General features: G+C 42.5%; 1 protein-coding gene across 1 annotated transcript; it reads left to right on the forward strand.

Moving 5' to 3' along the window:
- The first annotated feature begins 241 nt into the window (after positions 1-241).
- Positions 242-24,784, forward strand: hibadha (3-hydroxyisobutyrate dehydrogenase a). Its single transcript, XM_049602897.1, has 8 exons — positions 242-368; positions 3,350-3,510; positions 3,694-3,803; positions 3,973-4,094; positions 15,546-15,679; positions 16,698-16,774; positions 22,288-22,444; positions 23,148-24,784. Exons 1-8 carry the CDS (start codon positions 299-301, stop codon positions 23,304-23,306), a joined length of 990 nt encoding a protein of 329 aa, XP_049458854.1. The 5' UTR covers positions 242-298; the 3' UTR covers positions 23,307-24,784.

Consider the following 24,784-nt stretch of genomic DNA (forward strand, 5'->3'; position numbering starts at 1 on the left):
AATTATACAGCATTTAATACAAAGCAAAATATAGCCTATAGCTCATTTATTAATTTCATTGTTCTCAAATCTATTTATTTTACGTATTTGTTAATTTAGAGTATATACTGTATTCACAAAATCGGCCAAACGGCATTAGGCAGAAGCACCGGATATCCCGCCTTTACCTCGTTCCCATTGGCTGCGGAACCTCACCGAGCGCTGCGATTGGCGGAAACCACAGTCACTCATAACAGTTCAGTGGGTTTTTCCTGGCTTGACAGCTGTCACTGTACGCCGAGGTCAAGGGGAGAGAAGCATGGCTGCGTTGTTTAGAGGGTCGCGACATTTATTGTTAAGGTGGAACAAGCATGTCGACCTTGCTTTCGGTAACGTATTCGCTTCTGTTGTGAGTTTCTGTGTGCCGTTTCCCCGCGTGTGTTGAGAGGGACATGCAAGCGAACACTGTGCTCCAGCCTGTTAGCTAGCTTGTTAGCCATCTGAAAAAAAGTATGAATCCCTTCTGCTCGTGCTAGTTAAGTGTGACAGTCTGGACACAATGTCCCTGAGGTGACCACCTGCTGTGGGGTGTTCAGGCATGCAGTATTTTGGGACAATGTTGTAAATGGACATGAGTATTATGCAATGTGAAGCAATGCCAAGTAATAGCTCATTTTAGCTGACAGTGATGTTTGTATGGACCTCAATAGATGTGTGTAAAGTCTGCATTGGGCTCTGAGTATGTTAGTCTGCTTTAGGTGTTTCTGTTCTCGACACAACTATTTGTTTTTCATTGTACAAGTTCATGGATTAGCCTTGGATTGCAACACTGCCTCAACACCACTCCTACCTGCCCCTCCTGCAATGCAACACCGTGTTTGAATCAGCAGCAGTCACTGTTGGCTTTAATGGTCCTAGTGAAAATGCAAATGAAATTCAGGTGATAGTGACATAATATTTTAGCTCCACTGGTCCTTTCTTCATTGCATGTAACTTTCTGGTGTTGAAAGAATCAGTCCTGCTTTTTTAACTACCTGGCACTGCATTGCAATGGCTTAATTTGGCTACAGGAATAATTGAGGGATCTTCTAGAGGCCCAAGTACAGTGTTTCCCCTTTCCCCCCCATAATGACTGTACAAGCAAGCATGGTCCAGTCCTTTACATCCAGTATATCAGCAACCACTTCAAATGGGCTGACATTAGGGTTGCAGAAGTAAACCAGTTTCAAGGTATACAGTGGTATGAAAATTGGGGGTTATATTACTGTGTACATTTGCTTATCTTCAGCAAAAAAATTAAATAAAAAATGCAGCATAGACAGAGAATCTCACCTTTATTTTAGTTATATTAAATGGGACAACTGTTTACATATACATATACTATTTACATATGAGTGAAGTTTCAGTTAAAGAAATATATTTCTTCAACCAAAGGAAAACCTTCTGTTTTCATTCCTTTAAGGGTTATTGAAACTGATGATAATGATAATACTTCTGTAATGACGTGACACCATGAAACCACAGTATTTTCTGAGACAGTTATTGTACCCTGAAAATGTCATACTCTTGCAACCCTGGTGACATACTTGTGTGAACATATTAAGACATATTATTATCATTATATTAAAATAAATAGATATTTTTTATAGGTAAATTATAAATTGATATGCTATACTGGCATGATAAGGACGTAAGATCAGAAGCAGACAAGTTATCTGTGCCACCAGTAGCCTTATACATCAAAATTTAGAATGAATCTGAATTTATCTGTGGCAGTGAATAGTTATGCTTATGTCACATGCATATATTACATGCTAAAATCAATTTTAGTGCTGAAATGATACATTTATCTTTTTTAATCAAAAGACAATTAACAAGAAGAAATAATCAATCAGCCATCTATTGCAAACATTTTCCTGGTTTCAGCCTCGATCCTCCAACATGTCCTTGAGCAAGACACTGCTCCTGATTATGAATGGATAATTGTAAAGGATTTTGCCTGTTAAGTTAGAAACACGCTATATAAACGCAGTCCATTTACCATTTACAAGCTTTGAAGACGCCACATTGGGCTGGGAGAAATTGTAGAAATTATTGATGAATTGGAAACAATAATCAACATACTAACTGGCAATGGAAAGAAATATTAGTTGTTGGCCTAATGTGAGAACAAAACATTAATTATATTATGTACTGGTTGTATGAGTGTACAACCAGAGGAAGCAGTGCATTACGCAGAGGATTCATAGTTTGATTCAAAAAGTTCCTGAGAATGAAACTTTGATTTAAAGCTTTGGTTTGTTATACCAAGCAGGGACTACGAAATGAAACAGTGGTTAATTGGTTGTGCATGTGCAATTCACTGCAAAACACCTTACAGAACAAAGTTTATTTTAGACAACTGAAATATTTCGTCAGCCTAGACAGCGGGAACCACATTCCCATATGGACCATCTGCTCTTTCTGTCTTATGTTAACTTAGAAAAAGAGAAGTATTAGACCAGATATGCTGCTGATTTTGGAACGCACATGTATTTTTGTAAGATTATATGATTCCCTTCTTAAATTAGGGAAAATGGGTGTAATGATAAATGATGGACTACAGTCTTGCAAGACAGAAAGAGCACCAAGGTTACATGTACGTCTTTAAGAGGCATGTGTTCAATCGTTTCTATTTCATAGAGCATAACATTATAGTAGATACTCATCTTACTAGATGTTGGTGTGTCATTAAATCAAAACTACTACTACTGTATCCTCTTGAAGGTATTGTCAGAAGTATCATTGGTGAACCATCTCAATGTTGTATCTACAGTATATGTTGAAGGGTTGGTTGGATATCAGGTCGGACTGTGTTTGGCTTTACTATCTAGGCCTAATCCTGTTGTTGTACTGTAGTCTGGTTGGTTTGCTGCCAGAGTCTCCGCTTTGTTTAGTATCTGTTAACCTGGATGGACCTTGGCTGAGCCAGCAATGTTTAATAGCTTGGCCAGACTGCCCAAAAGCTGGTTGTAAGTCACAGCAGAAAGATTTGCTCCGTTGTTAGTGATTCTAATCGGGGCATTTCCTTCTAGAAAATATAAGGATAGCAGTTTTTTCAGTTGGTTTTCGCTGCCACTTGACCTGACCGTCATCACCTATAAGGAGGGACTTTTTTTCATAGCACTACCCATAGTGGGAATTTGTCTTGCCATGATTCCTTGTAAAGAATTTTACATAGAAAGTAAAGTAAAAGTAAAATATATCATTGCAGACAGCTACTGTGCAACCTCTCTGAACTGCAATGTGTTTGTGTTGCTCTGGACTTCAACTTAACAAGTCTCACATTTTTTCCTACACCTCTAATGGTGTGTTTATGATCCTCCCTCAGTGTCAACGCGATCGATGGCCTCAAAAACACCAGTGGGGTTTGTTGGTTTGGGAAACATGGGCACTCCCATGGCCAAAAACCTGTTAAGAAATGGTTATCCTGTTATTGCCACTGATGTCTTCCCTGAGTCTTGCAAGGAGCTGCATGACATCGGAGCACAGGTAACACTCAGTCAACACATCACATATGGACATTTGATAGAATATGACATTTTAAGTTACATAGAACAGCCACTAAATGTGCTTCTAAGCCAACAGGTTGTCATACACATTCCCATATGTTTGTGAAGATGTTTATTTAGTGTTGAAGACGTGATGATATAAAATGATAACTCTAATATTTAGGTAGTAGACTCTCCAGCAGAGGTGGCAGAGAAAGCAGACCGCATCCTCACAATGCTGCCCTCCAGTCCAAATGTCATAGAAGTCTACACTGGCCCAAATGGCATCCTTAAGTAAGTACACTTAACATCACAGGCTCAGTTTTTGATGGTCATATAACCCCATCCGACGTCTTTAAAACCTATAAGAAAGGAAAGCACAAGTGCAACGTGTTTAATGCACAAACAGAACCAAACTTACCTCATGCACTGTGTTAATGCTTTTTTGTCTTGCCCTCTTTAGGAAGGTGAAGAAAGGAACGCTGTTGATTGACTCCTCCACCATCGACCCTGCTGTCTCAAGAGAGATGGCAGCCGCCGCGGAGAAGATGGGTGCCGTGTTCATGGATGCTCCAGTGTCAGGAGGTAATGTGTCACCCACAGAGTTAGCAAGCACGTGCACCTTTTTGATTTGCTGTCTATCTCTGCATATTTGATTTTGCGACTCTGTGTAGTTCGACTATTCTCATCAGCTCTTTTGACTTGAAGACTTGAAGATTGTTGCCATTGGACAGGCGTCATGTAAAGGGATTGAGAGAAGGTGTAGATGGCAGTAACAAAAGCAGAATCAGACTGCTAGTTTGTTCATTTGAAAAACCAATCATAGTGTCAGGACTGTGACCCCTCAGTCTTACTTCTGAACTGTCATACACTCTTTTGTATATCTAAACTGTGGGACCTTTTGGGTTAGTGCTAGGACATGGGTTGTAATTACTGAGCGGACCAGCCAGTAGGTGCCCTCGTGAGGTTTTATTGCTGCTTTTGACCAGGGGTCTTAAAGGCAAGGTTAAGGTTTTAAGTCCTCATTATGTTGGTGCTGCCTGCTTGTGACGGCTCCTTGACAGAGCACAGGATCACCAGTCGTCCTTAATGGGCTGAGCCACGGCGGAGAATCCCGTGTCAGAGCTTTTCATGTTGATGGAGCCGTAATGGCGGGTATCCCATGTTAGTGCCTTTCATGTCAGATAAAGAGTCATAAAGAGGAGAGAATCTGCCCTCACATGGAGTGCAGGAGAGGAGCAGAGGGAGATAAGACATGAAGGAGACACATCGCAATAAAACTGTCCATCTCTGTCTCTCTCTCTTTCTCTTTCACACACACACAGACACACACGCAATTCTTTTTGTTCAGGTATGCTATATCCCATCAGTCCGACACATCTGACTACTAACTCTGATTGCACTATATTTGCTTTTTATTACACAATCTTTGATTTATGCACAATACACACTGTAGCTCCTGCCCTCGCCCATACAAACACAGACTTGGCCCACACGGGCATGTTTACCAGCTGGCGTCTGCAGAACAGACCAACTGCAGTCAGCGAGATCAGAGCCTTAAGCCTGTTACTCTCCCTTAACACACACTGTTTACATACTATTGACAGTGCACGGTTTCTGTGTGCAGTCCACTGTGAAGGTTCTTCCTCTCCTGTCACTTAACTTAAGCCTCTTTTACTAGCCTGAGATGACCAATGATTTACCTGCTACCTCTGGCCTCTGCATCTAGCTCTGCAGAAACTCATCTTTCACGCACATGCTGCATGCGCCTGCCCCACCCAGTGTCACCCCGGTACATCTATAAGTCATATCCATACATACATGCAGCTAGTTTAGTTAACAATAGCAAATAAGTGCTCGGTTTATGAGAATCAGTTATAATTCTGATACTCAATTTTAGTCATTTATGAAGCAAAAGTACCAGACGGTCTCGAGTTCAGCCTCTGAATGTGTGGATTTTCTCTGCTTTATATTATTGTAAATGGAAAATCTTTGGGATTTCAATAATTCCTGACAGTTTATAGACAAAACAATCAAACCATTGATCTAAAAAAGAATCAAAAAAGTGACTGATTAGAAAGTAAATCATTAGTTGGTCCCCTAAAATACTTAAACTTTCAGTCCCACTTCATATAGGGGTCGGTATAGTTGGCAGTGGTGGTGTGACCCTGATAAGTGCCAGCTAAACCCATGGAGACGTGGCAACTGCATGTGAAATAGCAGAGTCCTGTATCCCCCCATCCCCACTCTACTTTCCACATCCCTGGGTGGGCTATGAGGTTTCATGCTCTGTTCCAACCAGGAGATGGCACCCTACCCAAATAGGGCATTGTCATCCTCATGAGGGTTGTGTGTATGTGTGTGCAAGAGTATGTGAGACAGCAGCTCAGCTCTGTGACAAATACCACTCTTAATAGTTCTGGTATGAATACTGCATGTCCACAAATGAAAAACAACACAACATAAAGATCAAGGGAAAACACTTCAGTGCTTAATTTGAGTATTGGAAACAGCTGACATGTTGTAGACAGATTAATAGGGCTGACCCGAATGCATCAAAGCTTTGATTGTTGCCCTGGTAATCAACATCCAAATCAGTATTCGAATGCTCAGTTGTTGTTTTTTTTATATGTATGCATTACCCCAAAAATCTCAAGTAGCCCATAAATTAAGAAATAGTCAGCTGACATTATCCATTATGCATCAACATCTCAGACAAGGACATTTAAAGTTAGTGATAGTTTTATGACTCTGACTCATTCACTAGCAGTCAGCAGTGCAGAGACTGGGGTAGTTTGAACACATGTGACAGGCTTACAGATACGCTAGCAAGATGTTGCAAAAGCCAAATATCTGGAATTGTTCCAAATTTACTAAGTTTGCTTCCAAGAAGTTAAGAGACAGATATGCCAAAGGAAACTGCTTCATCACAAATCAACAGCAAGCTCACTTGAAAACTGTAACAGCTTAGCCTTTGCAGAGTTGCAGAGTGGCTTATGTTACTGCAACTTGCATGCTAACAAAATGGCTAATTGTCAAGTTTAGGTGCAACGACTGAAAACAGATTTTTCATAAAAAGTCTGACTTGTCTGTCATTACCCCCACCCCTTTCATCGAAGCTTTGAGTAATCGCTGATATTTTCTTGAAGGCTTAATACCCCAAACTGGTATTCAGAACAGTTCTACAAATTTCAGGGACACATAATATTATAGCATTATATTTAGATTATATTTCATCAAAATCATTCATTATATCTGTTGGATGAGCTTGAAGTGACTTAAGTAAAGGCATTGTCCAATCAAAATGTACCCATAACATACGACATAACAATGCACTCAGCACAGACTTGCTGTGATCTCCCGTACTCTTAAACTTTTGCAGACACAGTCTGCTCTTTTGTGGTTTCTGCATTTGTTTTTGTTTTTAATTTAGATTTTTCTTTCGAGATAAAATGAATCCTTTTGTGAATGTGTGGTGTATGAGGTGGCGCATTTTACACAGAAATGTGTGTGTGTGTGTACATTGTGTGCGTCACTAGAGGTTTGGCAGCCAATCGTGGGATCCGAATAGCAGAGTCATAACCCTTTTAAAAAGAGCAATCAAAAAAAACAAAACTTTCACTTTCTTCTCATGGGCATCTCACTGGCTCTCATTTTTGCACATTGACCAGTGTTTTGGCTTTAGCTCTGCACGACCCAGCTGTGTCTGTACACACACACACACACACACACACACACATCCATACAAAGTTGTAGTCTCTGTGCAAACACTCTGCTGCATAGACACAGTTATATTAACTTAGACACTGGTTCGTCAGGCATGCTAACATTTCCTTGCACACACACACTTCTACCACTGTCTGGTGTCATTAAAAGCGTCCGCATGCAAAGTTGACCCACAACAAAACAAGCTCTGATGTCACAGGCTCAGGGTGTTGGCACAGTGATGGCAAAAATAGGAGGTCTGGCTAACGAGCAGCGGGGTCGTTAGCAGTAATTACCCAGAATGCCGGTGTTTGTGTCTGAGTGCCCGTGGTGGGCTGCCACATTGCTAACGGACGATGGCTTTAAAAGGGCCCTAAAAAACCTTTCATTGTGTTTTTCCCAGCGCTGGGAAAGTCAGCTATCGGTGCAAATGAAAGCAAGAAGGAGCCTAGCTGTTGTGGGACCACGGGCACTCAAGCTAATGTTGCTTGTTTGCGAGGTCTTATAATTCTCAGCTAACTACCTCTTTAGGCTGAGTCTCAACACCACTCTAATCATATCCATACCACATCAACTGAAGCCTGAGTGTTGCAGTGTGTCATTTGCCGACAGTTTGAACGTCATCCTCCAGCCTGTAGGAGCTTGTTCAAACCAATCCTGGCACCAGTTGGTCCATCAGTCAACGCTGCCAATCCACTTCTTTGCTGACTGACATAGGCTCTATTTCTCCCTCCAGGCACACAGGTCCTGCGGCTTCTTCCACAAAGATCAACTATGGCTTACACTCAACATGTAGTCATACTTGAGATACATTCAGAGATGCGTCATAAGCTTTTACTTTACAGGTCGGCCAAAGCTTTTTAGTTTAATCAAAGGTTCATTCCTTGGAGTTGATGTTTTAACAAAACAATCCCTTTTTGGGAGCTTTTAACCATATTGCATCGTTTTCAAGCTGCTATTTCTTAGATAAAGCATAAACTCTGAGCCCCCCTCCACTCGTTTGATACAAGGAGGCTGTTTTCACAGAAGGCAAGGTTCTCTGTGCTCACCTGAGTGTGAGTTTAAGGTGGACATATGCAGGATTTTGTGACACCACAACTACTTTGAAAGCCAGTGAATAGCCCAGTGTGTGACTTGCATAAGTATGATGTGTAAACATAAGGCCTCCAGTGCACATACACTGAGAAGGGATTTTTCAGTGATGCACGACAAACTTGTGTCCAGTAGTTAATCTTTGAATTCAGCAATATTTGAATATTCATAGATTCTGGATTTTCAATGAGTTTTTTTATTTATCTTAAGTCTTTAAAGGTTATTCAAGGGATTATGGTGGTCCTAAAAATGTCTCTTTGCTTGTGATACACATAAGCACAAATCACAAAGTATTAACTAGGGCTCCTACTGACAATTAAAATGTCTAAAAATGGATGAAATGTCTGTCACAATTTTCTTAAAGTCCCCCTCCAGACACATTTTTAAGTATGTAAAAATACTCTGCTATGATTAAAATTTTGTTCAACATGGTTTTTCCCCATTAAAAGTAAAAAAAAAAACAAAAAACAAAAAACTTAGTAAAGGAGCTGAAAGCACATCTACTCCTTTTCCCTCGTTAAGAAATTCTGGATCTGGCCTGACACCCTGCCGACTACCACTGCTTGCAGTAGGTTTTGCTTTCGCTTTCTTCACCGCTGGCACAGCACTAAAATGAAGTTCAGATATCAGTCAGGCTATGGGAGGCTAGGTATAGGTTACTGGTGAAAAGCGCAGTGCACAACAAGATAGCTAGCGTTAACATTAGGGGAAACATATGAGAGATTCATCCATACATGTCTGAATCTCAGTTAAATCCATACTCAGATGTTTGTCAGCTTGTAGCCTGACTGGCATTGACTGATACAGCATTAGTGATTGTAAAACATACGAGAATATCTGCTATGATGGTTTTTTTGTGGTAGATAGTAAAGGAAGCTCCGGGGTCTAGTGTACATCCAAAATTGCACTCTCTATTATGTTTGCTGTCAAAAATTTTATTGTGGTAATGCAAACTCTGCTCTCTGTACTGACATGTCCACTCTGTGCTGGAGGTTTCAGGTTTTTTGGTTGGTGTCAAAACCTGTTCCCCCTTCCATATGTATTTCCTGCATTAGTGATTGGCTTTCAAATTTGTGATGTATCTAATCTAGCTTGCCCAGGATATGTTTGAATGTCAGATTTCAGGAAAATGCACAGACATCGTCTCCTTCAGTAGAGTAATGTGAAAACAAACACTTTTCTGATGACAACCTCTGCACAGATACAAGTCAGTATAGTGAAAGTCAGACATTTTAGTGGACACAAACAAAAGAAAAACACATTGCTGAGTGTTGAATTGTTTGTTTTAATCAAGTAATCAATGAATCAGCTAGTAGTCGCAGCACAATTGTGGTGTCCTCATTGTGTGTCTTGATCACCAGGACAGAAATCACCCCCTTGTTCATTCACTATTCCCCACTTAAGAAATGTTTGTTAATTCTATAGAGAGCAGTAAATTAAGATTTTGGGACATACAAATGATCATTGTTTGGTGGCATCACTGATAAAGTGTTGCATGACATTTAAAAGCACATGTTTCAGATACATTTTCTATTGTGGGAGTTTTCGAGGGCACTACAGTGCATACATTTGACACTGAGAATTTAGACTTCTGAAGGAAATGGTGGAACGTAAATATATAGTCAACATCGCAGCAAATCCAGACCAGTCTAACTTGTCTTTGTAAAGCCTGCCACTTGTACATCTGGTGAGAGGAAGGAGCAAAGAAGCAGCCAGGGCCTCAGAGCAGTTTAGTGAGGGTTAGTGATGATTCTCTGACACTGAGTTAAGGAATCAAGTTGGATGGGCAGGGGGTGGTGCTGTCGCAGTCTGTCAAACTGATGGCAGTACTAGAGTGTCAGCGGTCCAAAGACTAGATTAGCATAACAAGCCTCTCACTGACGGGTTCTGGTGACATAGGGGGAATGAGGGGGGGTCAGTGGTAGGGAGGGTGAAGGGCGGTAAAGTGACCAGAGATGGTGATGATGGAGGGGTGGTGACGGGGGACTCTAGTCTATGCTCCAGATGGGGTTAGACCCACAGCAGCTGGGGACTGGCTCTCACATCACTGCCCGTATGTCATCTGCTCTGTGTATGAGTGTATGCGTGTGTGTGTGTGTGTGTGTGTGTGTGTGCGTGCAGACAAATAGTTAGCTGGTGTATGAGTCATACAAAAGGTCTGTCAAATGTAGCCCAAACGTCACTCTACATGTCACTCACCTAAAAGCGAATTAGCATTGTATGAAGGACAGTTTCTGCACCACAGCCATGTGAGTGTGTGTATGCTTGTGTTTGTCTGTGTCCCTGCCTGCTAACAGCCTAATTGGGGATCATTATTAACTTGCTTCTTCCTGGACGAGTCTCATTGGGCCGGAGAAAGGATTGATCGTGGACCTTTCCTGCTCCCTACATCCTCTGTCACCTACCATTGACCAGCCTCTCCCCTGCGGAATAGAGCAGTTACTGATGATGATGATGATGATAATGATGATGATGATGATGAGGACTGGCCTGGTGGTCAATGGACAGACATTGCAAACTAAACCCTTTAGGCTGTAGTTCCATTTATGTAAAAGAAACTATGTTGATGCTCTAAACTGAATTAACTCTTCCCTTGTGTTTTTTTTCCCCCAAACTCTCTCCAGTCGAGGTTCTCATGGAGGGTTTGTGTGCAGGAGTCTGTTCTCATGGCTCCGCGCTCGTTAACTGGAACCGATAAAGAGGCTGTTTTTAACATAACAGAGTAGCATTAGCAAAGTTGGCAGATAAACTGTTGAAAGTGCTGATTTTTTTTTTTAATTTTATTTTTTACGTGTGCGAGCGATTTTGGTTGCCGCACTCCCTCGTACCGTTTCACGGATTTACTCGATATCCGTTATGCTTTTTACAGGGTCTGTTTGGGTTTTTAATTTGTTTGAGAAAAAGATCTGCCCTGGGGTGTAATTATAATGCTGGACCACATGAGGCTGCGTTGTTGGCCTGTAAACATCCTACCCCCACTGGCTTCCACTGCAAGCAGTCCCATTGACTTGAGGCTGTTACACTATTAAGTGTGAAGGCTCTTTTCAGTCTGAATTATAGATGACTGTCAGCCGAGCCAAAACTCAAACCTTACATGTGCATATAGTTAAAAACTTAGTAGCAAACAGTGTAGTATATTGCAAAATCCAGAGTTTGTTTACACCATGCCTCTGGGCTTGAAGGTGTGACATGAAGTCAAGCATATCCCCAAATGACTCCTGGCGTTGTTGAAGTAATAACAGTTTCATTATCATTTTAGGAAATGAGGTGTCTGGTGCAGCTTTAGTGATATTATAGGTGTTTTCGCTCCAAGTGTTTCTCTGTATACTCTCTGGGGGGAAAAAAGCAGGGTTGTGGCTCATTGTCAAATGCGTCATTCATTACCAAACTCTGGGAACATCCCTCTCTGTGTGTGCATGCGAGTGTGTGTGTTGTGTGCGTAGCCTCATATTCACAAATGTAGTTTAATTTGAACCCACCACCAATAAAAAGTGCCTACTGGTTTACACGCGGCTCGTAACTCCGAGACACCGCCTCAGAAGCTCCAAGTTGACGTCTCATTGGCGGCTGGCTCTGGGATCTGCACCTGTCCCTGGTGCACAAACACACACTGATACTGTGTGCACATGCACACTGACATTCTCACTTATTTTGTACGTACACACACCACTTCAAAAAGAGCCCAAGTTTAAAAGGTTATAAGGCTGTCATGAATTGCTTTGGTTTATTCTTTCGTGTGTAATGAAAGAAGTGCTAATGAATTGAGTGCTCACTACAAACAGGCCAAACCAAAGTTGTTTCTCTGATCTTCCTTTGCCTTCACACAATCAGTTTCACCCTCTCATGTTCATGGTTAATGTCTGTCATCGAAGCCTGCTGTCAAGCATCTGTCCTAATAATGCTCGATTGCCTGCTTATTAACTCGAATCGTGTTAATAGGAGATCAGATGAAGGAGATGTATACATGTGTCTTTAATTGAATGGAAGTAAACTTGCACGGGCCACACACCACTACAGACGCAATGAACACACACTCAGAGGCGCAGATATATACGCTGTGTGGTGTCTCTCCATACGTCATACAGCATATTGTTGGAGCCACTTTCATTCTCCAAACCCTTGCACTCTGCACAGTAAAAGCCACGGAGTAGCTCATTAATAGTCGAGCCAGCTTCAGCATGCTCTGAGAATATTTGCGTTGGGTGATTTGGGGGTGAGGAGGTGGGCACCCACTACCCAGCCATCCAAAACTTGTCCCCTGGAGCTGGATGAGAGAAAGTGACCGAGGAGAGAGGTTGTGCTTTCCCAAGGGAATTATATCCCAAGAAAAGATCGCCTGCTAGAACTTAGAGTGGCACTTTGTCTCTATTCTGAATCTACTGTTTTTTATCCCTGAAAAAGGTGGCTTGTTGCGCTGTGCTTTGCACTCTGGGGTAATAAGATCATATATTTATTAAGTAATATTTGGTGTGACATTATATACATAACTTTTTCCCTTGTGGATGTCTCCTTAGTATTTACATCCCTACTCTACTCTCCATCTCTCAGCCCTGTATCTTCTATCATAGGTGCCCCCCACCCCTTGCACACACACACACACACACACACACACACACACACACACACATATACACACCTTGTCTCCCCCCCTAGGGGGCGTTGTGTAGTTGTGCAGTGCTAACGATCCAGGACTGTCACTCCCGCTGGGATGGATGAGCTGGCGGGCCCGGCGCTCAGGAAGCCTCATTAGGATTCGTCTTTAATCCGTCTCTGACAGGACCAGTCCGAGAACGGGATGTCCCCTCACACACACACACACACACACACGCACACACACATGATAGAAGCATACACACTACATAGACACTGCCTTAGACTTACACATCACACGCAAACACAAATGCACCTTTGGCAATGCACAATGACTCACTGATACCCCCGACACACACACACACACACACACACACACACACACACACATTGTTATGCTAATGATGTGTTATTCTTCCACCAACAAGGATCTTCCATCATCCCGGTGTCACTGCCTATAGAAATCCACTACAGATCATAAGAGCTTATTATGGGTGATTAGTTAATTTGAGGGAGGGAGAGTCGGGGGGGATGCTGGGAGGTAGGAAGAGAAAGATCGTTTTCCTTCTCCGCTGTCGTCTCTACGTCTCACTCTCTCTCTCTTGCTCTCTTTTGTCTCGCTCTCCTTCTTATTCCCTCTCCTTCCTCTCCTTAGTGAGATATATTGATCAGCACGTTGACTGTATTATCAATAATCTCCTCTTTAGTCGTCCGCGAACAGTGATCTCCACTAATGAACCAGCACAGTTGTCACACTGCTCTTTCTGTGTGTGTGTATATGTGTCTCTGAGACCGAGGAAAGCTCAGCCTGAAACTTTATTGGAAATGAAATGTAAAGGATAAGAAATGATACAGTGAGTTGAACTTTTACAACTATGTGTAATTGAAGACAACCTTAACTAAGTTGTTATAATAATTTATTCTTTTCAAAATTATAGTGATAGCAAAGTCAAGAAAAGTTGTATGACTGCTTTAGCACTGTGGATTATATGTGTGCATGATACCAAACTGAAGCTATTTGGTCAAACAGATATTACAATGTCCAAAAATCTCCGAGTTTTTCTGCCACTGTTTCGTGTTAAACAAAACTAGCCTCAAATAAATTCAGTCAGACATATAAATGAGATGAAAAAGACATAAACACAAAAGTAACAAGAAAGAAGTTACATCTATCATGTCCGTAGTCTGTGAACCATATGTGTGTATGATTGGTGTGTGTGGCGGCCTTATGTTGAGCGTGTGTTTGCCGTGGTCCATAGGCAGCTGCCGCAGCGTGGGCTTCATTATGTGGCCTTAATGACCTGCTGACAGCTCAGCGCTGGCACTCACACAACACACACAAACACACACACGCATGCAGTGTAGTGGCATCATCGTACACTTGACAACAGAACAGCCAATTAAAGAAGGGGGAGGGGGAAAAGAGATGTATATTTATGTTTATGGGTCATAGAAATATACAGTAAGTCTCCTCTCCTCTCCTCTCCTCTCCTCTCCTCTCCTCTCCTCTGCAGCGCAGTCTGATAATGTGATTTCAGCTGTTTTGTCCCCGGTAATCCCCTTTTAATTATTAACACTGACATTATTAGGCTTTCACTATTAAGAGGCCTTTCATTAGAGCCAGACGACACCCTAAAGAGACATTTGAACTCTCTCTCCCTCCTCTTCTCTTTCTTCCTTTCCTTTTTTGGAGAACTGAAGTCACTTTGCAGGCATGCATTTTACTTTAACAGTACTTTTCAAAGTGTTGTGTGTGTGATCAGCGTTATATTTAGTTGTCTCCTGTTTGAGTGCATGTGTACAGTATGTGTTTGTCAGATTCTATTGTGATAATGTTTGGAGCTATTCAGTTAAGCATTTAAAGGACACTTCCATTGCAGAGGAGACTCAGGCCGGCTGGGTTCAACCCACTCTCAAAGGGGGTGATTTCTGCATGAAGGACCCTGTGGAGTGGGCGAGGAGGGGCCTCCCACAACATGGCACGCTCCTTAAGCCATCAGGCATGGGGAGGGACGCCTAATTGAACATGATAAAGTGTAAAGTTAATTACCCCTCACGCCTGTCACTGATACCCCCATGAGGGGGGCTGGCCTCAGGCACAGCTGTTGGTGTGTACGTCTGTGTGTGTGTGTGTGTGTGTGTGTGTGTGTGTGAGAGAGACAGAGAGAGTAAGGGTGACAGGACAAAAGGCAAAGGTTCCCACGAGAGTTGTGCAGAGGATGATGGCAACAATCGGCTTTTAAAGATACCTCTGTCCCTCTGGTGCACCACTACTTAACACGCCTGTCCCACTATGAGTCTGACACACACACACACACACACACACACACAGAAGTACACAGCTGACCTTTTAGAAACAGTTGGTAGTGTTGAAACAGTCAAGTGGTTGATATATTATGTTCTTGTGTGTGGCATACATTTTTGTCCGATACACCTGTTTACCAACTACAGGATGATTTGTCTGCACTTTTCAGTAATAAAATTTAACTCACTCTTCTACTTGTATAAAGTTTGCAGTGTGTTGCAAGTCCGAGCTGGACTGTTTCGAATGCTGGGGATCGATATGTTGAATGTGTGTACAATCAAACACAGCATGTGCTCACCTCAGTTAACCTCAACACTGTGTTTGAACATGTGTTGTGCGTTTAGGGGTCGGGGCTGCCAGCATGGCCAAACTGACCTTCATGGTGGGTGGATTGGAGGAGGAATACAACGCTGCGCGGGAGCTGTTCACTTGTATGGGAGCCAATGTTGTCTACTGTGGACAGGTTGGCAGTGGCCAGGTAAAGACCCATGCACGCACGCACACACACACACAATCAGAGTACATTCCATCTCGGTGTTTAAACTGCATCCTCACCTGCATACACAGAATTTCACTTATTTTATAACATTATACATGTTGTATATACCCAAACTCACTGTATAAATACATGTACTTCTATGCACACTCATAATTTATGTCTTCTATTGAAAGAAAAACACAACTCAAGATTTTTGCAATCATTCATCCAGAGGTAACACATCATAGATGAGAGGCATTTAACTTTAAAAAAGGTGAAAAATAAATTGAAAAACAAAGCCCTTTAGCCTCAAACCATTAAACCGTAAACCATTTTCTGTTGCTAATGGTAATTTAACTGTATATACAAAGATCTTTGACTTACAATTCTGCTTCATGTAAGGCTCCACACTTCACCTTTTTTTTTGTGAGACAATATGTTCATAATTTAGATTGGTAACAAAGATCAACAGATCATCTTTTATGAAACATTAGGAACAATTTGTCCTGAGCATCCTGAATATTAAACGGTTCTTTTTGAAACTTTTTTTTTTTCCAAAGATATTTTTTGGGGCATTTTAGCCTTTAATCGATAGGACAGCTTAAGCGTGAAAGGGGGGGAGAGAGAGAGGGAATGACATGCAGCAAAGGGCCACAGGCTGGAGTCGAACCCGGGCTGCTGCGGCAACAGCCTTGTACATAGGGGCCTGCTCTATCCACTAAGCCACGGATGCCCCTCTTTTTGAAACATTAATCCAACAAAACAAAAAAAAAAAAAAAAAAAGATTTTGCCTGACTAATCCAGGAATGATCATGCAAAATTTTCTACTTAAAGATCTTTCTAGGGAGGCATTATTGGCATATTCACAACTCTGCTCCAAAGCTGTATAGTCATTATTATAATTATGTCTGGTGTACCTTTAAAAGTATTAACATTCTGTATGACACGTTGTCTTGCAAACCTCTTCATATACACACAGTAAAAATGATCTCTGTGTTTTCTTGTCAATCTTCTCCAGGCAGCTAAGATCTGCAACAACATGCTCCTGGCCATTGGGATGATTGGGACCGCAGAGACCATGAACCTTGGCATTAGGTACTGTTAGCCAATGCTGCACTAAGCTGCTGCCTACCTGTTATCCTAAAGTGAAAAGCAAGGATGAAACACTAGATTTATATGAGTGAATTTAATGTAGCTGTAACAGTTAGTTGTAGAGCACAGAAATTGTGACACAGGGAAACCTGTGAGTGGGCTGCTAAAAGTTGATATACCTAACTTAAACTTATGCCAAATAACTCCTAAAGCGATAGTTTGGATTTTTTTAAAATGGGGTTGTATGAGGTACTTATCTAAAGTCAGTGTATTACACACAGTAGATGATGGTCAGCACGCCCCCAGTTTGGAGAAGCAGACAGGAGAAGCGGCAAAGAAGCTAAGCAATGTACTGCTGTGAATGGGGACAGCAGCAAAACATCCTTAGCCACCAAAAAAAATGAAATACCGGATTAAGTGTATGCTCTATTTAGAATATTCTCATATCTTTACCTTGCCGTCAGACAGCCCTTGGTGACAGGGGACCGAAGAAGCCGTCATCTTTTCTCACTGTAATGCCAGACTACATTGACAGAAATGGTCATTTTACCTTGCAGAACACAGGCTCATGAGTTGCTGGTCTACCACAGCCTTGATCTGTTAGTTTGTTTGTGTGACTGTGGTGTTCAAAGGGTTAGTTTGGATTCACCAACACAAAAAACACAACAGATCGAGGCAGTGATAGATCAGCAACTCCTGTATTCTGTGACGTTTTGGTCAAAGGAGTCAGGTGGCTTTGAAAAGAGCATGTAACAGCTTCATTTCCTTGTTGGAAAGTGCTGTCTGACGGTAAGGTAAAGCAGTCACATTTTAACTGACATTAATTTATTTGGGTGGCTAAAATAGTTTTAGCTACTGCCCCCATCCACAGCAGTACATTGCTTAGCTTCTGTGTCGCTACTCCTGCCTGCTTCTCCAAACTGGGGGCGTGCTGACTGCCATTTACCTCTGGGTAATACACTATAGATAAGTACCTCATACAACCCCACTTCAAAAATAATCCAAACTATCCCTTTAAATGAAATTTGAGCTTGTAATCACAATATGTTGTTTATATGCAGACGTAGCCCAATGAGGTGTAACTTCACATGGCAAACAGCTGTTCAGTAGATCCAGTGGGGTTCCCTTTTCTTATTGAGGGATGTGGAGCAGCAGGTTTTCCCCCCGAGTCAACAAAATGAAGACATTTGGTTATAAGCAGTACGATCACCATGAACTTAAAGGGGGCACGTTTGAGGCTTCCACATTTTAGCCACGCATGAATTTGACTTCGACCTATCCCTCAGATAAAGCCGTCACTGTAAAAGCAATTACTATACCTGTGATATGGCTGTAACAATGGCAGTAATTTACTGCTTCAATATAGGTTTGGTATGTGTGTGTATGTGTGCGTGTGTGTGCGTGTGTATGGAATTACAAAGGGGTCAGCCCAGCCCTGAGTGAGAGTCGCCTGTGTCGGGGTGAGATGGATGAGGGGGTGGAGCCACCGACTCCGATTTACATCTGCTGATTGAGCTCTCACAAGAATCCTGTCACAACCCTGTCACTGAACATCGCCTAAAAATCCCATCATTCATCATGGCAGAAAAGCTGAGAATGATGGGATATGTAGTCTTCTCAATTAAACAGAAAACACTTTGGGGTTAGGAAATTAGGCCTCCATATCAGTTATTCCTCACATGAACGAACTTAACATCGGATTTTTTTTTTTTTTTAAACATGTGAGTTTATTATCTACTTTATTTATACATCCTGTGTCAATAATAGACTGTTTCTTCTGTTCACCGTGTTACTATTACGTGTTTTTATGGGTTTTGCAACCTAAATGGTGTGTGCACCCAGGTGTGTGCGTGTGTGAGTACGTGCATGTGCTCGTCTCACAGTGCAGCTGTGTTAGTGCAGCTGATTTATCTGTGCTGAGACAGAGGAGGAAAATTGGCATGAGCAGTCGCACATAAATCCCCCCACTAGGCTTCTGAAATATGGAGGCATTAAGGGAGCAACACAGATTTACACATTGCCACACTGTCTCTGATGCACACACACACACTTGGACACACAGATTTACATCCGCAGACACCGAAGGCAGCAGTTTTCTACCAAACTACAACAGCTCATACTCACCGCGCACATCATTATAACGTATGCCTATGAAAAAAAGGATAGGAATACTAACCACTGCATCCTTTCACTTTGATTGTGAATTATTTTTCAAATGCAAAACTGACCCATATCACTCTTGATTGTGTGTGTGTGCATGCATGGTGTGTGTGTGTGTGTGTGTTTCTATGCCGCTCCCCCCTCTTCCTAGTAGCCAATCTCTGGGGCTTTATTATAGGGTTTGACAAAGACTGTCATCGTTTAGAGAGAGCCCACACCCGTAAATCTCCCATGCTGCATTGCGGCCCAGCCTCTTATGCAGAAAGGACGCTCTCTTAGGCGCACAGACGCACGCACACACACGACACAGTCCAACACAAAGGAGACCCAGCACTCACAGCCAATTTACAGGAAAACGGCAATAACATTTTATCATGCTGGACTTGGGCCTGATAGAGCTGCCCTTTCTTTCAAATGTGTGTGTGCGTGTTGCTCCTTACCTGCACATGCAAGCAGACACACACACACACACACACACACACTCTCACACACACAGTTCTGTTCGTGGAGCTAATTTGTTGATCTCAGATGGAAGCACGGGCCGTCTCCAACAGAGCGTGACGTTCTCTTAGTGCAAGGAATGGCCACGCATGACAATTATGAGCACACACACATACACACCCTGCCTTTCTGCAGATCGTTCCCTCTCTTTCGGCTTTTCTTCTCCATCCCTATTTGCTGTATCTCCTCATTTCATTCTTTTCTTTTAATCCCTTCATTTCTCCTCTGCCTGCCGTAATTTCTGCACGCAGCCAACCAGTCAATGGAGGACGGGGATGAGAAGCTGTGGAGAGTAGCGGAGAGAGGCGGCAGTGATTTTAATGATGCACATGAAGATGAAAGGAGAGGAAGAAGAGGAAAGAGGCGACGTGGCCCGGGAAGGGATATGAGGATTTTACAGCTTACAGTTCACCTTGCACACATGTGTACCTGCACTCATTCATGCATTCAAACATGCAGTCACAAGTAGGAACAAAAATATTTGCGTCTTTATTCATTTTATGGGGAGAACAACGGGCAAATCAAAGGGCATAGCAAGACACAACCCTTTGCGTTGAGAGACAGAAATAGGTTCGCCACAACACACACGAGCACACACATCTCTCCCCTTTAAATGAATTGTGAGCATATGTTCCGATGAAGATTAAAGTTGGGCGATAAATGCGCTTGTTGCCTCCATAAATGGGACAGTAAATGCTTGTGTGTGTATATGTGCTCGTTAGCTCTTTAATGTAATAATAAATGGGGAATGGGTTGGGCTTCCTCTCCTGTGGCATCAGACGAGGACGAGGAGCTAATCGCAATGAAACAGACAGTTAATATCAGCGTTGCAAATGAACTCCACCTGCTAGAGCTCCCCAACACATAAACACCCTCCCCTCTTATCTCCATCTCCGTGCCTCTTGCTCTCACATTTCTTTAATGTGCAGCGGCATCGCACAGCCGCACTATGTCTCACCGTTTGTGTCTTTGTGTGTTTATCCATGTCAATCTTGTTAAAGCGTGACATGTCCTCTTCTCCACGCAAATTATCGTAGGCGAGGAACAGCACCACTGCGTCAGCTAATAACCACGGCCGTGTGTGTGTGTGTCTGTGTGTGCATGTGTGTGTGATGGGACCAGGAGGGGAACTTCATTGATTTATCGTTAACAGAGGACAACAGCTCCCCGTCAGCGTCTCTGGTCGCTATAACAAACGATCTGCGCGCTCGGACGCGCTTTATTGTAGCTCAGCCAGTAACCTTTTCAGCTGCTGACCCAGAACGCAGGGAGGGGCTGCCTGCTTGTGTGTGCGCAGAGAAATGGAGTTTGGGTGGGGGGGTGGGGGGGGGGGGGGTTGTGTGCGATGTCAAACATATGTCCCCCAGAGTCCTCAGACAGGGAGGTGTCAGCAGGGAAGACGAGGGGGTGGAAGAGGAGATGAGGCAGAGGAGAGGAGAAGCAGGATGGCGAGGGATGCTTTCAGACATAAACTAAAAAAGCCATCATGAGCTAGACTGCCATTAAAAAAATTGCAAGTTAAAACACATGTTCACACACGCACACACGCAGCGTCACTTATGCCACATTTCCAAAACACTTTGTTAAAAAAAAAAAAAAAAAACAAGCACTGGACACAAAAGAGACGAACGGTAAGGGAGGAGGGAGAGACATGGAGAGAGTGTAAACGCAATTCCCATTCTTAATTAGTTAGTAGACAGCTAATAAAAACTGTGGTAGTAATAGTAGAATGAGAGCCAGGTGGAGGGAGGGAGGGAGAGAGAGGGAGGCTGCTGGCCTTAAGGACCTATGATGGTTTAATAGTCATATTGAGAGCAGAATAGAGTTACAGGCCTGTAAGTAACAGTGAAGTGAGGCAGCCAGGGCTTGATGTGGTCCACTTTACACTGGCCTTTAAACTGTTAATATACAAAAGCTGCACTCCACAGACCGACACAGACGCTACAGTTACACCCTCTCCACTGTAATGGTTGGCACTTTGTTTCACTCCCTGCTTCTGTCTGTCTGGGTCTCACTTGCTTTTTGCTTCTTCTTATCAGAGCCTGGAGATTTGTCCTCTTGCATACGAAAGTAGGTTGTTGCAAAATGGGGCAGCAGAAGTAAGAGCGCACTTCTGTATACGTGACAGCATAGGTTTATGGCTCCCCTGTGCTGCTTAACCACTTTTCCTCCTCCTCCACTTTCTTTTTTTCCATGAAAGAGGGATGATGAAGGATAGATGTGCTGGTAAACATCAATACTGCATTAGCCAGCATTACAAAGCCTTCAGCCATTAACACTGAGAAATGGTCACAGCCTAGCATAAGGTTCAATGGGGGTCACTACAATCACCAGCCGCCCCACACCCATCTTTTTCCCCGTTTCTCTTTTGCTCAGTTTTGAAAATGAATTCCATAATTGGTGCTGCTATCCCTCCCATACCGTCTGTCCCATTTCCTTACGACTTCTTGCATAAATCCTCTTTCCTTTTCTGTCGTTGCCAGCAGTTTCCACCTTTATCTCGCCACATTATACTGAGTCATGTTGGATTAAATCATCAGCCAGAAGCCTCTTACACACAAGTAATACATGTATTCTTCTGTTTAGGACACATTTATAGTGTACTTCATACAAGGGAGAGTTCTGTGGCTAATACTGTCAAAGTTTTACCTTCTGCATCAGTGTGGTGGTCAACATAATCTTTTAGACATGAACACACACTATACCTTTACACCAGCAGTGCTCGTGTTAAAGAAAGACTGTTGCAGGGTCTATGTACCCAATGTGATCGTTTTACACTAATGATCGAGCCATGAATTTCCCTGTTACCAAGTCTGAAGGAGACGCTGACCTCTGTCTTCTCCTCCTTTTCCCAGACTGGGTTTGGACCCCAAGCTGCTGGCGAAGATCCTCAACATGTCCTCAGGTCGTTGCTGGTCCAGCGACACATATAATCCAGTCCCCGGCGTCATGGAGGGAGTCCCCTCTGCTAACAACTACCAAGGCGGCTTTGGAACCACACTAATGGCCAAGGTACAACCTGCTCCCTGTCTCATTGTCACGTTTCTTTTTTTTAATGATTATTTTTATTTTTGATCAATATCTTGATTCCTTTTGTTTTGCTTAATTGATTTTTTTCTGTTTGGTCTATAAAATGCCAGACAATTGTGAAAATTTTCAAGCGGACTTTTTTGTTTGGTCCATCCAATAGTCCAAAATAGATTTACAATTCACGAATACATAAAACATAAAAAAAATCCTCAACTTTGAGAAGCTGTAAGCAGCAAATGTTTGGTGTTTTTTTCCCCTAGAATAAAAAAGTAATTTATCAAAGGACATTTAATTTTCTGCTAATCGACCACTTATCTGTTTCTTTTCCTTTTTACTGTTTTTTGTTAGTCTCAACCCTATTATTTTGCTTTGTCTCACTTTTAACTGCTCTTTTGTCTTGTGTGATACTCCCACTCTCCTCTTCACCATCCCATCTGTGACTTATTGTGTGCCACTTAATTTTACTGTCACTGCTCCTCTGTGTGGGTCAATCTGTGTGTTATTTAGTGCATCTGGGCATCTGTTAATACACTTGCAGTGTGTGCTCTGCATACACAAGCTTGGGCTCAAGAAATGTCACAGAATTAGAAGAAACTCTCTCTCTCTTACAGTCATGTATATAAACAAGAAGAGATTATAATATTTGTCCATCTATGTGACTTTGTCTCTATGTCTCTCTTTCTAGGATCTTGGTTTGGCTCAAAACACTGCGACCAACACTAAGACACCCATCCCTCTGGGTTCCCTCGCCCACCAGATCTTCCGAGTCATGTGCTCCCGCGGCTACGCTAACAAGGACTTCTCATCCGTCTTCCAATTCCTACGTGAGGAGGAAGGACAGTGAATGGAGGGGGAAGCACAGTTGACTGTGATGTTACCATACATAAACACACACACACACACACACACACACACACACACACACACACACACACTACAACGACAATTACACACCGACACCCCAGTGCCCCTTATCCCACTATGCTCAGGAGAGACTAAGGCCTTGCCCTCAGGCTCAGATCGGCGGTCCAATTAACATTCTGTATGTCGGCACATGCCCCATTGTTGCATTAGGCTGAATCATATTTTCAATTCACATCTCTCTCTCTCTGCATGGGGGAAATGCTAAAACTGACCTTAGATCAGTATCTAGAGACAAAGCAACTCTCTTCCCAGTCTGGGCTGAGAGGCCACAGTGGAAAATGAGAGGTAGGATGAGGCACTGCTGGTGTTTATGTACCAATGCAAATAATACATGGTTTTTGAGGAAGATTGATAAGTAATAACTGCATGATTGTTAAAAGTTTAAGTACGCTTTTATCGGGTTTGTGGTTGTTGCCTGCTGTTACCCATATGACTCGGACCTGTCCCTGTTAAATGACACAGGACAGAAAAGAAAACGCAAGCTACCGTAGGGATTGACATAGTGATGGAAATTTCATTGAAGAGGAGTGCAGGAGAGTGCAGAGTTTAGTTTACTCTTTTTTCTACTGGTGAAAAAAAAATCCCATAATCACAGCACTACATCAAAGGCAACTAAAACTGGCCACACTGTGGGCTCAAAGTTCATTTGTTACATGTTTTTGTCAGGAGGGTGGTGTCAGTCGTTTACCTAGTAATGACCTGAGTCATACTGCCAGCACTTACTTTCATTTGATTTCATTTTTCAGTCATCCAGTGAACTTCTACCTTGTGGATACACTAATGTTACAGTAGTTTCATGTTTAAGCAACACGTACGTCACTACTCACAGGACCGGACCACCTCTGCTTGTTTAAATACTGTGATATACTGTATATCTGGTTATTTTTACACTGTGTGCGTCGCAGTGCGATGTGTCGGGCCATTTTGGTACGGTTACAGAATCTCTTTGAACTTACCTCTATTCTTGACTGTCTACAGCTGCTTATTGAGCCACCGGAGTATTATTTTGTGACCAGCACTGTTTGAATTTTATACTGTTCACTACACAAGATATTGTTCTCATTGTCAAGCACTTTCTCTCGCCCGCATCGACTTAAATCAAAGTCTGTCCTCACATTTCTCCTCTCTCTCTCTCTCTGTGTCTCCCTCTCTCTCTCTCTCTCTCTCTCAGCTTGTACAACAAATGTGTAAAGTGTAAGCGAGGAACAGTTCCTCCCTGCTCTGAGCATCATGTACATAATGTATATTTCATATTGTTGCGTCGTACTCAAGAGGAGTCCAAATGGGCTGTCATTTTTTTTTGTAGTAAAATTCATGAATAGTGTCTACAGTTTGTCTTTGCTCTGTGAAACAGATCCTCAGTCACTCTGTAGCCTAAAATAAAAGATTTTCAGTGAA

This window comes from Epinephelus fuscoguttatus, linkage group LG17, assembly GCF_011397635.1.
Source record: "Epinephelus fuscoguttatus linkage group LG17, E.fuscoguttatus.final_Chr_v1".
In the NCBI taxonomy this organism is placed as follows: domain Eukaryota; kingdom Metazoa; phylum Chordata; class Actinopteri; order Perciformes; family Serranidae; genus Epinephelus; species Epinephelus fuscoguttatus.